Raw genomic sequence first — 15,435 nt, 5'->3', positions numbered from 1 at the left:
CCTGGCATCAAGACACAGCCCTATCCCCCCACCATATCCCAGCTCTCAGGAACCTCTGCCACCAAGACACAGCCCTGTTCCCTTGCTATATTCCAGCCTCCAGTACCAGGATGGCACAGGGTCTGGGCGGGTGGCTGATGTCGTGAGGTCAGTGCCTGGTTCATCACCACAGTCTCTGCCTCATCCCCTGTGGGTTTCCCAGCGCAGCCGTTCTGCACGCTGAATGCCATCTCTTCCCCCATGGGGCATCGAGGGCTCCCCCAGGGTGGGACCTACAGGATGGAGACATGAACAGTCACACGGCCCTGCCCTGCCCCGCTTCGGCTGCTGCAGTCCCGGTGTGCTTCCAGCTCTTCCCTTGGGCAGAGGAATCAGGGTGCCAGGGTCCCCCGCAACTCCAGGAGGGGGTGCTGAGCAAAGAGTGATGAAGCAGCCCCCTGGGGCTCCACTCTCCTTTTGGGAGGTGCCCCAGGGCTGGGCACCCTCGTTCTTTGCAGGGCCCCCATTTTGGGCTGTCTGTGCATGGCCCCCTCCCGGTTTTCCTGCAGGGGATTCCCCAGCTTCCCAGGGGAGAGAGGGTGGCACCAAATGCCAGGGCCCAGCACATTCCTGAGTTTCCAGGGGCAGCAGCTGCCTCAGCCAGCAATGCCCCATCCCCCAGTGCCCCCCAAGAGGGGAAGGGCCCCACATCTCATCCCCACCACTGAGCCAGCCAGTCCCCCGCAGTCTCTGGTTCACAATCAATTCCCCTCCCCAGGTCTAATTTCTCTTTTTCTCTCTAGGCTCATTTGAAACACCCTCCCACTAACGGGCCACTTCACCTTGAATGGGCCCTTAGCACAGGCGTTAACTGCTTATGCTAACTATCTGCTCCTCCTCCTGTTTAGCTGTGACTAGGGTTGCCAGGTGTCCGGTTTTCTGGCAACCTGACACACATCTGACCAGGCCATTAAAAGTCCAGCTAGCTGCAGCGGGGCCATGGCAGGCTCCCTGCCCGGCTCCACACGGTTCCCAAGAAGCGGCCAGCGTGTCCGGCTCCTAGGTGGAGGGGCAGCCAGGGGGGCTCCGCACGCTGCCCCCACCCAAAGCACCGGCTCCACAGCTCCCATTAGCTGGGAATCCACGGTGGGCGTGAATCCAGGGAGCCACAGCTGTGGCCAATGGGAGCTGCGGAGCCAGCACTCAGGGCTGCACCTGCAGGCAGGGGCAGCATGTGGTGCCCCCCGGTCGCCCCTCCGCCTAGGAGCCGGAGTGACATATTACTGTTTCCTGGGAGCTGTACGTACTTACTTCCTCCATCTCCGGGAAATGTTAACTAAAGCCATTGGGCTCAGTTAGCCTCCCAGAGCCCCCTCGAACTGCACCAGCCAGAGCCCACACCCCAAACCCCCTCCTGCACCCTAAACTCCTCATCGCGAGCCCCACCCCAGAGCTCGCACCCCCAGCCCAGAGCCCCCCCAACAATCCCCTGCCACAGCCCAGAGCCCCCTCCCTCATTTCTGGCCCCACCCCAGAGCCCTCACCCCCAAGCCCATGCCCGGAGCCCATACCCCCTCTCACACCCCAACCCCCCTGCCCCAGCCCGGAGCCCTCTCCCACACCCCGAACACCTCGGCCACACACCCCAGCCAGCAGCCCCCTCCTGCACCCCAAACCCCTCATCCCCGTCTTCACCCCAACCTGCTACCCAGCCCAGTTAAAATGAGCAAGTAAGCGAGGGTGGGGGACAGCAAGTGACGGATGGAGGGGGGCATGGAGTGAGCGGGGAGGGCACCTTGGAGAAGGGGCGGGGCTTCGCAGAAGGGGCGGGACAGGGCAAGGGTGTTCCATTCTCTTTGATTAGAAAGCTGGCAACCCCGACTGGGAGAACCATTCACGGACCAGACTCTTCCCTGGAGTGGAAGAGGAGCTCTGTGTGGCTTGTCTCTCTCACCAACATAGCTGGGGCCTGTGAAACAGATTACTCCACCCACTTCCTCTCTCCCATTTTTAAAGGCGGCTACAAGCACAGAGCAAACACCAGCCCCCAGCTTCTGAATTCCCTTGATAACATTTCCTCAGTGCCTCTAAAAACCCAGCTGGGTCCTGACAGCGACTCTCAGGCCACACCTAACAGCCCAGGCTGGAAAATCATCCACCACAGCCCTAGAAAGGGGGTGAACTTCTAGCCGAGAGGAGGGGGCTAAGGGGAGCAACTATCCCAGAGCGTCAGGGCAGCTACAAATCTGGTGTGCCCGAGGGAGTACACTGGGGGGACGACCCAGCCTCGGAGGTGAGAGGGACTGTCTGGATGGGCTCTGATGGGGAGTCATCTCCATCTCTGCCTGGGAAACAGACTCTTAGGGAGGGGGCTGTGCGGACAAGAAAGGGGTGGGGTGGAAGGAGGAGCCCCCCACACACACCTCCAGGGTCTTGGCCTGGGATCCCAGCTCCCTCTGCCTGTTTGTCTGCACACCTGTGAGTTCCCGGTCCAGGTTTGGCAGTGCCTCTTTAGGGCTGGGCCCAGCCTCTCAGCATGAGCTCATTGACTCTGACTCAAAGCTGGCTGGCTGCCTCCTCAAACGCCCCCATCCACCTTGCCCCTCTGGCCGAGTCCCCGCCAGGTCCCCAGGATACGGTGGACATTCAGGCTGGTTCAAGCAATGGGGACTGGGAATCAGCCCTCCTGGGTTCTAGCCACAGTGCTAGGCAGGGATCTGTGGGTTAGACCAGAGGATGGCCTGTGAGTCATTCCTAGCCTTTCCTCTGTCTCGTAATACATGTCTCTTCCCCTCTTCATGGCTCAGTTTCCCCCTTGTTGATGCTGCATTTCTGTTGAAATCGGGATGCCTCTGGGGCATATGGCAGGAGAAGGGTTGTTTGCAATAGGCTAGGAGCTAATTTCTGGAGCATGGGGAGCCATTTGATCAGCTATGGCTGCCTCCTTCCATTAGCTTGGGAGTTTTGCTCTCTCCATGCCTGGCAGGCCCTGCCCCAGGCAGCAGCAGCAGGACAGGTGTGTCTTTGTGTGTGTGTGTCCCTCTGCCTCTGAGCATGTGTCTGTCTGGGGAGCAGCCCCCAGGCCAAGCAAATGTGTCACGAGCCACCGCTCCCACTCCAGGAGGGGCTGAATCAGGAAGCACTTGGGGCCCAGTGCTGGCGATGATCCACCCTGGGACTGCCCGAGCCAGGGAAATTGCAGAGCCATCTTGTCTTTTACACATTCCTGTGCCCACAGCGTTGGCATGGTGCCACCCCCATAGCCTGGCATAAGACCCCTCCCCCTAGGGTTGCCATCTTTCTAGTTGCACAAAACCAAACACCCGAGCCCTGAGGCCCCGCCCCCCGGCTCACTACATTCCACCTCCCTGGGTGGGTCGCTCTCCCCCACCCTCACTCACTTTCACTGAGCTGGGGCAGGGGGTTGGGGTGCGGGAAGGGGTGAGGGTTCTTACTGAGGGTGCCAGATCTGGGGTGAGGCTGGGGAATGAGGGGTATGAGGTGCAGGAGGGGGCTCCAGGCTGGAAGATGGGGCCAAGGGATTTGAAGTGCAGGAGGGGGCTGCAGGTTGAGGCAGGGAGTTGGGGTGAAAGCTCTGGGTTGGGGTTGCTGGCTCTGGGGTGAGGCCAGGGATGAGGGGTTTGGAGCTCTGGGTTTGGGGGGGCTCAGGGCTGGGGCACTGGCTTACCTGAGGCAGCTCCTGGTCAGCAGTGCAGCAGGGGGGCTAAGGCAGGCTGCCTGCCTGTCCTGGCACCTAGTGGCACTGGAACATTTCTAGTAGTGGGGGTGCTGAAAGCCAGCCCCCTTACCCATCCACCCCTGCCCCTGATTGAGAGCAGGGCTGTCTCTCCAGGAGCAGGGGACCCGGACAGGGATAAGGGGGCCGAGGCGACAGCTGGGGGAGGGCATGGGGCCAGGAGCGGAGCTCCAGGCAGGGACCAGCAACTGGGACCCCACGTGCGGGGCCAAGAGCAGAGCCCCGTCCATGGGGCCAGGTGCGGGGCTACGGGCAAGGGGCAAGCGATACCCGGGAGCAGAGGCCTGGGAGCGGGGGTGGGGCCGCCACAGGGGCCCAGGACCCGAGGCCCCCCAGGTGAGGTGAGGGGTTGTGGGGCAGAGGTCTGGGAGCAGGGCATAGGCAGGGGAGGCACCCCCCAACACACACACCTCCCCCGCCTATGCCGGCACCGCCCCAGATACCACCGGTGTTGCGCATGATCCGGAAGCGGCAAACAACCAGCAGGTCTGGCTCCTAGGCGGTGGGCCAGGAGGCTCCGCCCGCCCGCAGAGATTGCTCCCCCACCCCCATTGGCCAGCTCCCAGCCAATGGGAGCGCGGAGCCGGTGCTTGGGGCAGAGCACAGAGCTGCCGTGGCCCTGCTGCCCAGGAGCCGGACCGGCTGGTCGTTTGCTGCTGCCGGGGCGCACGCAGCGCGGTGCCAGCCAGGACAGGTAGGGACTGGCCGGCCTTATAGCCGCAGCACCCCCGCGCGGGCTTTTAATGGCCCAGTCGGCCCGGAGCCGCCAGGTTGGTCCAGCCGCAAAGCGGGCACCTGGTCACCCTAACCCCCCGCCCCAGGCTGTGTGTGTTCGTCCCGGGGGAGAGATTCCCCCCTGTGCGCTGAGGGGCTCCGGGGCCTGATGGGCCCCTCTGGCCCCGGCCAACCTGGGCCTGGCCAGGGACAGGATGGGCCCAGGGCAGCGCCCCGGCCCCGGCCGCTGAGGGTCACCGGGGTCACCGGGGCCTCACGTGACCCGGGGGCACCGAGAGGTCAGTGTTTGCCATGTGACAGCCCGGGGCGCCGGTCAGGTCACGTGACCATGCTGCAGCCGCAACCCCCTTGGCGTGAGGGCCCCTAACCCTGCTTCTGGGGTCAGAGGTCACCTGGCTGACCCCACGTTAACCCAGGAAGCTATCCATTTAAGAGCGCCTTCTTTTCCCCTATTGGCCGGCCCGCCCCCCTGCTCGGTTTCTGATTGGTTGGCTGCTTGGGAAAACCGTTCCTCCTCCCCGTCTGATTGGCTGATTGGTTCGTCAATCATAGCGCTGCGCAGCATTCCCATTGCTGATTGGCTATCTGAGCCGTCTCTCAGCTTCAAACCCCGCCCTCCCCTTCTGTTTGGCCACGCTCCCCGCTGCTCACCCGCCGAGGCCGAGCCCCGGAGCTCGATTGGTCAATCTGGCTGCCGCTCAATTCTCCCGGGTCCGCCCCTCATTTGTTCCCTGCCAGTGCCCGTTGATTGTCCTGCCTTCTTGGCGCGTGGGTGGTCAGGCTCCTCTCCGGAAGTGGGCACGGCGCGCGGCCCCATCCAAACCGCGCGGCCCGAAACCGAGGTGCTGAGCGCGTGGGGGCTCTGGCGTGGGGGGGTCTGGAGAAGGGGGAGGGTGGGTGGGTGCGGGGGCTGGAGGAGGGGGAGCTGTGGGGAGGGCGGGTGGGTTGGATGGGGGGCTGGAGGAGGGGGAGCTGGGGGGAGGGTTGGGTGGGGGGGGCTGGAGGAGGGGGAGCTGGGGGGAGGGTGGGGGGGTTGGTTGGATGGGGGGCTGGAGGAGGGGGAGCTGGGGGGAGGGTGGGGGGGTTGGTTGGATGGGGGGCTGGAGGAGGGGGAGCTGGGGGGAGGGTGGGTGGGTTGGGTGGGTGGGGGGGCTGGAGGAGGGGGAGCTGGGGGGAGGGTGGGTGGGTTGGCTGGATGGGGGGCTGGAGGAGGGGGAGCTGGGGGGAGGGTGGGTTGGTTGGGTGGGGGAGCTGGGGGGAGGGTGGGTTGGTTGGGTGGGGGGGCTGGAGGATGAGGGGGAGCTGGGGGGAGGGTGGGTGGGTTGGGTGGGGGAGCTGGGGGGAGGGTGGGTGGGTTGGTTGGATGGGGGGGCTGGAGGAGGAGGGGGAGCTGGGGGGAGGGTGGGTGGGTTGGTCGGATGGGGGGGCTGGAGGGGGAGGGTGGGTGGGTTGGTTGGATGGGGGGGCTGGAGGGGGTGGGTGGGTGGGTTGGTTGGATGGGGGGGCTGGAGGGGGAGGGTGGGTGGGTTGGTTGGATGGGGGGGCTGGAGGAGGAGAGGGAGCTGGGGGGAGGGTGGGTGGGTTGGTTGGATGGGGGGGCTGGAGGAGGAGGGGGAGCTGGGGGGAGGGTGGGTGGGTTGGTTGGATGGGGGGGCTGGAGGAGGAGGGGGAGCTGGGGGGAGGGTGGGTGGGTTGGTTGGATGGGGGGGCTGGAGGAGGAGGGGGAGCTGGGGGGAGGGTGGGTGGGTTGGTTGGATGGGGGGGCTGGAGGAGGAGGGGGAGCTGGGGGGAGGGTGGGTTGGTTGGGTGGGGGGGCTGGAGGAGGGGGAGCTGGGTGGTATCTGGGGAGATGGTTGGCTGAGGGGGGAGATGGAGATGGATTGTCTGGCTGCAGGGAGGGGGTGGTTCGGGAAGGGGAGGGGGACCTGGGGGTGGGGCTCTAATGCTTGGTTGGGGGTGGGGGAAGTGCAGATAGAGGTGAGTCGCTGCCCTCTCTCCACTTGCTGTTTGTCTCTCCCCTCCCCCAGCTGGCCCGCAGGTCTGTGAGCCTAGCCCCGGGAGAAGCTGACAAGCATGACCCAGGACATGGGGCTTGAGGACAAACTGCCGGACTTGGGTGGCAGGAGGGAGTTGGACCAGAAAGACAACGACAGCGGCAGCAGCTGGGCCAGCAACATCTCGGAGCTGGCGCTGTCCTCCAGCGGCGAGGAGCTGCTGCAGCACCGAAGCCAGCCTGCCAGCCACAGGGTCGAGGTGGAGAGTGATGATGAAGCTTCTGAGCCAGAGATGGCCCTCAGCCTTTCCCCAGTGCCCCTCAAGCCTAAACGGGGCCGGCCCCCCAAGAACAAGTCTGTGCAGCAGCCAAGCCAGGGGAAGGTGCAGCCCCCAGCTGGCACCCCCAAGTCCCATGCCAGGAAGCCAGAGACCAAGGCGCCTGAGCCCTCTTCACCCAGGAGCAAGAAGATCTGTGAGAATGACTCTTCCCTTGAGAAGCGCAGGCGGGGCCGGCCTCCCAAGGCGCACCGTGTCCCAGTCGCCCCCAGTGCTGAGTCTCCACGTGGGCGGGGCCGGCCTCCCAAGGCACAGTGTTCCCCAGTCGCTTCCAGTGCTGAGTCACCCCGCAAGCAGGGCTGGCCTCCCAAGCCATGGTGTTCCCCAGTCGCCCCCAGGGCCGAGTCGCCCCGGAAGCGGGGCCGGCCTCCCAAGGCACAAAGTTCCCTGGTAGTGGTCCCCCCCAGCATTGAGTTGCCTCACAAGCGGGGCCGTCCTCCCAAGGCACAGTGTTCCTCAGTCATCCCCAACACTGAGTCGCCCCGTGGGCGGGGCCGGCCTCAGAAGGCACAGTGTTCCCCAGTCGCCCCCAGTGCTGAGTCACCCCGCAAGCGGGGACGGCCTCCCAAGGCACAATGTTCCCTGGTCACCCCCAGTGCTGAGTCACCCCGCAAGCGGGGTCGTCCTCCCAAGGCACAGTGTTCCCCAGTCATCCCCAGCACTGAGTTGCCCCGCAAGCGGGGCCGGCCTCCCAAGATCAAGTCTTTGGAGCAGTTGCCATCCGGCACTCTTAAGTCCCACATCAGGAAGCTGGAGACCAAGGCCCCTGAATTATTCTCACCCGGGAGCGAGACAGACAGCAGTGATAGCAACTCCCGCCTTGAGAAGCGCAAGCAGGGCCGACCTCCCAAGGTGCACGGTGCCCTGGTCATCCCCCATACTGATTTGCCCCATGAGTGGCACCAGCCCTCCAAAAAGAAGTCTCCAGAAATCAACAAGGGGGATGTACAGCCACCACCCGGTGTCCCCACATCCCATGTCATGAAGCTGGAGACCAAGATGCCTGAGCTCTCCTCACCAAGGAGCAGGACCTCAGAACTGCCAGGGGAGGCGGAAGCACAGCCCTCACCCAGCACCCCAAAGCCGCATGCCCAGAAGCCAGGATCCAGTGCCCCTGAGCCAGTCTCATCCAGGAGCAAGACAGTAAGCAGTGAGCAGCCTCTGGAGAAGCGCCGACGGGGCCGGCCCCCCAAGGTGCCCTGGGCCCCGGCTGCCCCCAGTGCTGAATCACCCTCCAAGCGCAAGCGGGGCCGGCCCTCCAAGAGCCCAGCCTTGCCCCGCGTGGAGGTGGCAGTCCTGTGCTCCGGGTCAGCCTCAGACCGTGACACCTCTGCTGAGAACGAGCCACCTCTGCCTGGCCGCAAGAGGAGGAGGCGGTGGAGGAAGGAGGAGCCTGTCCTGGCCGGCAGTGAGAGCTCGTTGGATAGTGAGGATGGGATGGCCCCGCTCTGGCAGAAAGAAAAGCCAGACTTGGGCGGTGAGACCTCGGCCCTGCTCCCACCCCAGAACACCACCCCTGAAGTGGAGCCAGATGGCAACTCGTTGGGGGAAAGCAGTGCCCCTGAACACCCCCCAGCCCGCTCCACCCGCAGCACAGCAGCAGTTAGCAACAGCAAAACGGGGCCCATCAGTGGCTCACTCAGAATGTAGAAAAGGAGAAGAAAGGAACAGGTCTAAAAATTAAAAAGAGCAGCCTTTAAATCTTCAAATTCCCACACCACTGTCTGATGAAGATGGTTTAACTCAAAGGCTTCGGTGTTTATGGTCTGCTCCTTTCTCTCCTCATTCATGCCTCACTCAACTCAGGGTGCTGAACTTGGTGCTGTTGCCTGTGCTTTGGAACGCTTCACTGGTTTTCTCATACCCTTGCTTTCGCTTTCCAATTCTGCATGGCTATGCAATGCCCTCACCAAATTCCAACTTTTCTAATAAACCTACCCCTGATCTTCCCTCTCTCCTTTCCTACATTGCTTCCCTCGCTTCATCCTCTCCCTTTCATAGAATATCAGGGTTGGAAGGGACCTCAGGAGGTCATCTAGTCCAACCCCCTGCTCAAAGCCAGGATTAATCCCCAACTAAATCATCCTAGCCAGGGCTTTGTCAAGCCTGATCTTAAAAACTTCTAAGGAAGGAGATTCCACCACCTCCCTAGGTAACGCATTCCAGTGTTTCACCACCTTCCTAGTGAAAAAGTTTTTCCTAATATCCAACCTAAACCTTCCCCACTGCAACTTGAGACCATTTCTCCTCATTCTGTCATCTGCTACCACTGAGAACAGTCTAGATCCATCCTCTTTGGAACCACCTTTCAGGTAGTTGAAAGCAGCTATCAAATCCCCCCTCATTCTTCTCTTCTGTAGACTAAACAATCCCAGTTCCCTCAGCCTCTCCTCATAAGTCATGTGTTCCAGTCCCCTAATCATTTTTGTTGCCCTCCACTGGATGTTTTCCAATTTTTCCACATCCTTCTTGTAGTGTGGGGCCCAAAACTGGACACGGTACTCCAGATGAGGCCTCACCAATGTCGAATAGAGGGGAACGATCACGTCCCTCAATCTGTTGGCAGTGCCCCTACTTATACATCCCAAAATGCCATTTGCCTTCTTGGCAACAAGGGCACACTGTTGACTCATATCCAGCTTCTTGTCCACTGTAACCCCTAGGTTCTAAAGGTTTCCTAGATTCCCAAGCCAGAAGAGAGCATTGTGATCCATCTAGTCTGACCTCCTGCCCTGGCCATAGACTCTCCCCTCCCATCTCTTATAAATTGCTTTTCCTCCCGTATTCTACGCTGTCCTCCTATATTTTTTTTTTCTTTTTTTTTTTTTGGTACTTGCTTTCTTCGTCATTTTATTTTTGTGTCCCCCACCTCGCCCTTCTCATTTCATTACGTGATTTGTTTATAAAGGTACTCTGTTCTTACCAAAGTCACTGGTCAATTCCTAAACCTTGAAGTACAGCCTCCTTGTCGGGAATCAGACCCCAGTGTGCTGCAAGACGGGCGGAGATATTCACCAGTATGCTAATGAAGAAAGCTGTACGGCTCTGTTTCATTATGCAAATCTTATCACTAACTCTTGCTACACCAAGTGATCAAGGGGTGACAAGGAAGTGATGGGCTCTTTCCATAAAATTGTGAGCATTTCTGTTCTAGCAATCAGTCTTGCGGAGACTGCCTGTTTTGTAGGCTCAGCAGAGGTGGTTTGCCATATTGTCAGAAGCAATAAAACAGGATCAGGCTAAGGAAGGAGTTGTCATAGGACTAACTCTTAAAATCTTACAAACCAAAATAGAGAACCACGGAGAGTTGCTTTCTTATGTAAAAAGGGAATGGGGCACTAATTTGAAAATTTGATTTATTTGGTCCATGACGTTCCCTCAGGAGGATAGCAAGGGACTGATAAAACCAGGCAAAGATTGGCAAGAGTAGGTTTGTAGCCAGAGAGAAGAAATAATGTGAAATAATGCTGTGACAATTGCTTAATCTGTGTGCAAAATGATCTTAAAGTAATAAGAACAGTGCTCCCCTTAAAGCTCATAAAAATTTAGGGCCGTGGTCTACTTTGCAGATTAATTTTGTGGGACTGCTACCTGCAAGTTAAAAAGGAAATAAATATTTTTTTTCTTCAGCAATGGCTCGTGTGTTGGTAGTCTAGCTATTCTCCTATTGGGCCCTACTGGCAAAATTGAAATCAGATCGAGGACCTAACTTTACAGGAAAAAATCTTCCAGAATTGTCTTTTGGTGTTAGGGACAAAACAAAAGTTCCACAGTCCATACTGCGCTCAGGACAGGTGGAAAGGATGAACAGAATCGTCAAACTGATGGTGAGAAAGTTTCTCTCTAAAGGGAAGAGACCAGGACAGTCTCATTCCATTACTTGACATGGCATTCGGGGCTGCTTTGCTAGTGCAAGAAATTGCATTTTGTTTGAGGTAATGACGCATGGAGAAATGAGACTTTCAAAACATCTATGAAAAACTAATGATGCATGAGATTGAGGGAATAAAAATGGATGTTTTGTGCAAAACTTTCAAAGACTACCTTAAACAAGCACATGTGTACATAGTTAACGAATGGGGAATATCAAAGTGAAAAGCAAAAGTGTATTTTGACAGATAAAGGAAAATGACTGGAAAGTAGGAGACCAGGTCATGCTTCTATTATGCTTATTGAAGCATAATTTGTATAATAAATGGCTGTCTCTCCATTGAACTGTGGGTAAATTAAACTCATTTATGTGTAATCGGGTTACTGGGAATAAGAGAAATGTGGATAAAGTTTAGCATGCTAACCAACTTCAGATGTTTTAGAAGTGCGTCACCCAGACCAAAGACACCAAGGTATATCAGTGCATAGTGAAGAAACCCCCAGGCATTGGAAGGGAAAAGATAAACCTACAGGTGACAGATGAGCCAATTACACTTCCACCTACTCTGTAAGAACAACTGAGTATGCAATTAGCTATAGAGATGTTACAGTGCCCTAAGGTTGGACTGTGCTCGCTTACTGGTCTAACTGCTATTTCAGTCCCTCGTGCTTTGCTTAATAATGTGTAGTTTATGCATATATCTGTTGTTTTAAATCTTTCTCAATGGAATATTGCTGAATTTGTCCACTGTGTAACAACAAATGTATTGTTGCTGTAGGCATCTTTGTTATTAGACTTAATAGCATTTTATCAGGGACAAGTGCAAAATCTGGGAGCTGCTCCAGAAACTATTACATAGTCTGGTATCTTTCAAAATAGGCAACTCTGAAGTTTTGATGGAATTGTTCGTTCAGTTTTAGGATTATTTAGATCAGGGATGTCTTTTTTCAAACGGGAGATTCAGAAAATATCAAAAGACACATTAACTAGTTCAAGTACCAGGCAGTGGAAACAGTTTCTAAACCTATAATATGCCATTAATGGCCTAACTACTGAGGAAAGGTATAGTGTGTGTGTATAATAAGCATGACATTGCTAAACTGTTTAGCCAGACACCAAGATTAATGAATTAATTACAGAAAAGAAAAGGAACATGGCGTAGGTAAGAAGATTATTTGCACAATTTATGATAGTTGTGTTAACTGCCATAACCAGTTTGTCAAGTGATGATGAAATGGATAAATTTCCTGATTTTTGTCACTGACAAAAAATTAGCTAAATGGTCTTTCCATCAGTGTATCTCAAAGGCTCTTGTAAACCAGCAATGTCTCAAATCCTGCAAACAGATTCTCTTGAGCACAATTTGTAATTTGGGGTCAGTGACACCTCATCATACCAGAGGTACTTGTTGATCTAAACAGTCTTGGCTTCCGTTGTCCGAATCTTAGCGCTGACATGTTTAATAAATTGGCATTTGTCCGGTCACTTGATTACCTGGAAGAAGACCTCCGCAACGTGTGTCTGGATGTACCACAGCTACTGGTATTTCATTCAGCAGTGCAAACCTGGAGCCCACCACATGTAGCCTGCCATCATAACTACTGTCTGTGGCCATGCCAGCCTGACACGGCTCAACGAGACAGATGAACAAGAGGCTGTAGCACCTTGTCCTGCAAGACTCGTCCACTGGTGACAACCAGCAGTTAGGGCGACCTAGGCTCTGGAGAGATGGGATTGCATAGTAACCAGTTAAAAATTTTTTTGACCTATGGAGACTTCGCTTCAGTCCAACTTTCTGTTTGACCCACAGTGTTGCAAGTCGAACCATAACGTGTAGGTTGGAACAGGCATCAGTGAATCCATTATCCAAAGTGAACCCCGTCACCAGGATGAAGTTGAAAAATAATACCAGTTGTTCAACCTATACGTTGATCCACTAACCTCAAATGTAAAAATATCATTAGACTGAAGAGATACGCATCTTAATCAGATTAACAATGTCATGCACAAAGCAGAAAAGGCTCTGTATAATCACAGGCATGATGGTGACTTAGAAATACTTACGTCTAATGCTTGGACAGAGATTACTCTTAAGGCTTTAATTATATTGATTTTGCGTGTGTCAGTTTTGTTTTGTCATGTGTTTTGCTAAAACAGCCTAAACTTCAGTTAAATGCCTTCACATCAGCTAGGTGATTTTTTTCCCCCCAGGGAGTCACCCTGTTGCTATAAATCTGAGCGGGGAGGGGCTATTAGCCAATATCATGTTTCTGACGGTTTTGTATTTTCGCACTTTTGCTAAGTTGTGTAACTATGAAGCAGACTCCTAGCATGCTTTGTGTTCATGCTAAGCTTACAGTTGTTGACTTGTGACCCCTGAGCTGATTTTGAAAGGTCCATATTTAAAAATTTATTTTTTCTTTGCTAGGAATGGCTTGCTTACGGTCTCAAATAATCTGGTGGGGTGTTTGGAAAATGAGTTAAAAGCTGGTCAGACCAACTCCATACACCAGGATGACAGGATAGTGGAATCATGTCTACTTATGGTGTTTCTCCACTTACTATTTCTTCCGTCTTCACCTGTGATGCTTCCGGTGGTCTCCATAAGGTTGGGAGCATGTGCAAGGCAGGGAAACATTTTGCTGTTTCCTTTTCAGTTGGATGTTAAAGTCTTCAGATCTGTGTGAGACCCACCAATGTCAGTTGGTATGATACATTTTACGTAGCTGCATGAGTACCGTGATCAGTGACTTGTGCGCTCTAAATTAATCAAAGGCTACGGAGTGAGCTGTATATAACCTGTGGTATTTGTAAGTGTAGGAACTGTCAAGCAAGATGTATGTTCTGTTAAGGCTTGCCAAATAACAATTAGTGTACAAAATACAGGGTATAAAGTGATAGGAGTGATTGGTGCAGGTGTCTTGGGTGAAGATGTCTGTAGACCTTGAAAAACAGGTGGGGAAAGTAGATAAGAATAGGGAAATTAGGTCTTTGATGCTACTGTGAGATGGGGGTGGGTGGGGGAGCGGAGGGTGTTCTGCCTATTGAAAATGCAGGATATAAATGTCAGCTAAGCTCATGATTTTGGAACAGATTGAAGACTGCTGCGAGCCTGTATCCCCAGCTGGTACAGTGCTAACCTTTGCTTTTCTGTATTGTGCTGATCTATCTTTGCTTAATAAACTGACTGAGCATGGTTAGCGGATGTGCCATTGATCGGTAATTTAAATTGACTCCTCAGTGTTTTGTATAAGGGAACGCAGCATTTCCCCTCTCCGCGGCAGGACTGGGGGCAGCAGCCGTTCTCTGGGAGGGGGCAGGGAGTATGTGGTTGGGGAGCTGGGAGATCAGGAGCTGGCGGGGAGGTGTTCCCCCGGAGCTGTCTTTCCCCCTGAAGCATGTTGAGAACGTGTACAGAGGGCTGACGTAAACTCTCTTCAGAATAATGCTATGAATCAAGTGTTTTTAAAAAATAAAGAGGGAAAAACTACCAGCACATCCTCTGCAGTGAGTTGTGTGCTTCTGTTCTTCCATTCCTTCAAGGCAATGCCCATCTCCTCTGACCTCCTTCCTCTGCAGGGGTGCTTACCCAGATGACCCCAGCAGGCATCTCTCACCTCATCAATTCCCTCCCATTGCCACATCCTCAGGGTGGCAGTTCGGTCCCCCCTGTTCTCTTCCTGTGTCTCACACCAAGGCTGAAATGATTTGATCTAACTGAAGTCATTGGGCTCAACCCAGCAAGAAATGGGTGGCACTTGTAAGAAATACAGGGTATAAAATAAACCTTGGTTAAGCAACTGCTTATCTGAGTACCCATCTCACCTTTCTTAGGGTTCTTCTCATGTTGATTACTTAACTAAAGAAAAGGTCATAGGAGTTGAATAGGATTAAATATCCTTAGCAACAACTACGAGTTTAGGACATAAGAAGACGAGAAGAGTGTTGGACTATGTGGGTCCATAAACTAGCACGGTCAATATAACCATGTAGGTTTTCAGAATCAAATCACACAACCACCCTTGAAAACGCTTTTACTCTGTCACTCAAATCAGGGTCTCGCTTATGCTTGTTTGCGTCAGCAACTTCAGTGCTGCTATCACACCCGAGGAAAAACCACCCAAAGCTAGAGTAGAAGATGATCTGCCAATTACTTATATGCCAGTTCACCCACGGAGGCATAGTAATCAACCCTGGTTACCTGTTTCCCAAGGAGTGAGATTAGCCCCAGGCTCTAACGGTTCTAAGTAGCTAAGATGAATTCCTAGGTTCTAATGAATCATTGGGCAGACTTAGTGCAGATCAAGAAGCCTGCCCGCTTGGTCTCATTTTCTATCTGTATGTGCCTAGCACTTGACCAGCAGGTGTGACACACTGACAATATTCCATAATGTCCTGAACAAACCATATGGAATTAAGAGAAGCTTTACGGAGTTAAATTAAACCTTATTGAATTAGGGTTAATGCCTTTGGGGTACATGGTATTAAAAATGCAGCTATGTCTGTTCCTGCAGCATTGTACGTACCTTCTGAGTAGGGTGCTAACGAACTTCCTGCATTATCAGCCTTCAAACTCTTTCTCCCCCTCCTGTGGAGATATGCATAGACTAGTTTGAACTGGATTCTCCAGAGCCCCCCAGACAACAGCTAAGGTGGAGCTGGGGCTTTCTTCCTGATCCAGCAAACGGACTGGACCCTTGCTCCCTGGAGGGCCCCAATCCACAGGGGAAGATTGGAAGGACTTGGCCTACGAGGCCTCTTA

The 15,435-nt window shown here is 54.7% G+C and overlaps 1 protein-coding gene across 1 annotated transcript; it reads left to right on the top strand.

The window, feature by feature from the left end:
* The first annotated feature begins 5,182 nt into the window (after window positions 1-5,182).
* LOC140913660 (uncharacterized) lies at window positions 5,183-13,902 on the top strand. Its single transcript, XM_073350432.1, has 2 exons — window positions 5,183-5,313; window positions 6,499-13,902. The coding sequence occupies exon 2, from the start codon at window positions 6,545-6,547 to the stop codon at window positions 8,450-8,452; it is 1,908 nt and encodes a 635-aa protein (XP_073206533.1). The 5' UTR covers window positions 5,183-5,313; window positions 6,499-6,544; the 3' UTR covers window positions 8,453-13,902.
* The last annotated feature ends 1,533 nt before the right edge of the window (window positions 13,903-15,435 follow it).

Source organism: Lepidochelys kempii, chromosome 6 (genome assembly GCF_965140265.1).
Source record: "Lepidochelys kempii isolate rLepKem1 chromosome 6, rLepKem1.hap2, whole genome shotgun sequence".
NCBI lineage: Eukaryota > Metazoa > Chordata > Testudines > Cheloniidae > Lepidochelys > Lepidochelys kempii.
This window is presented reverse-complemented; position numbering and strand designations above follow the sequence as displayed.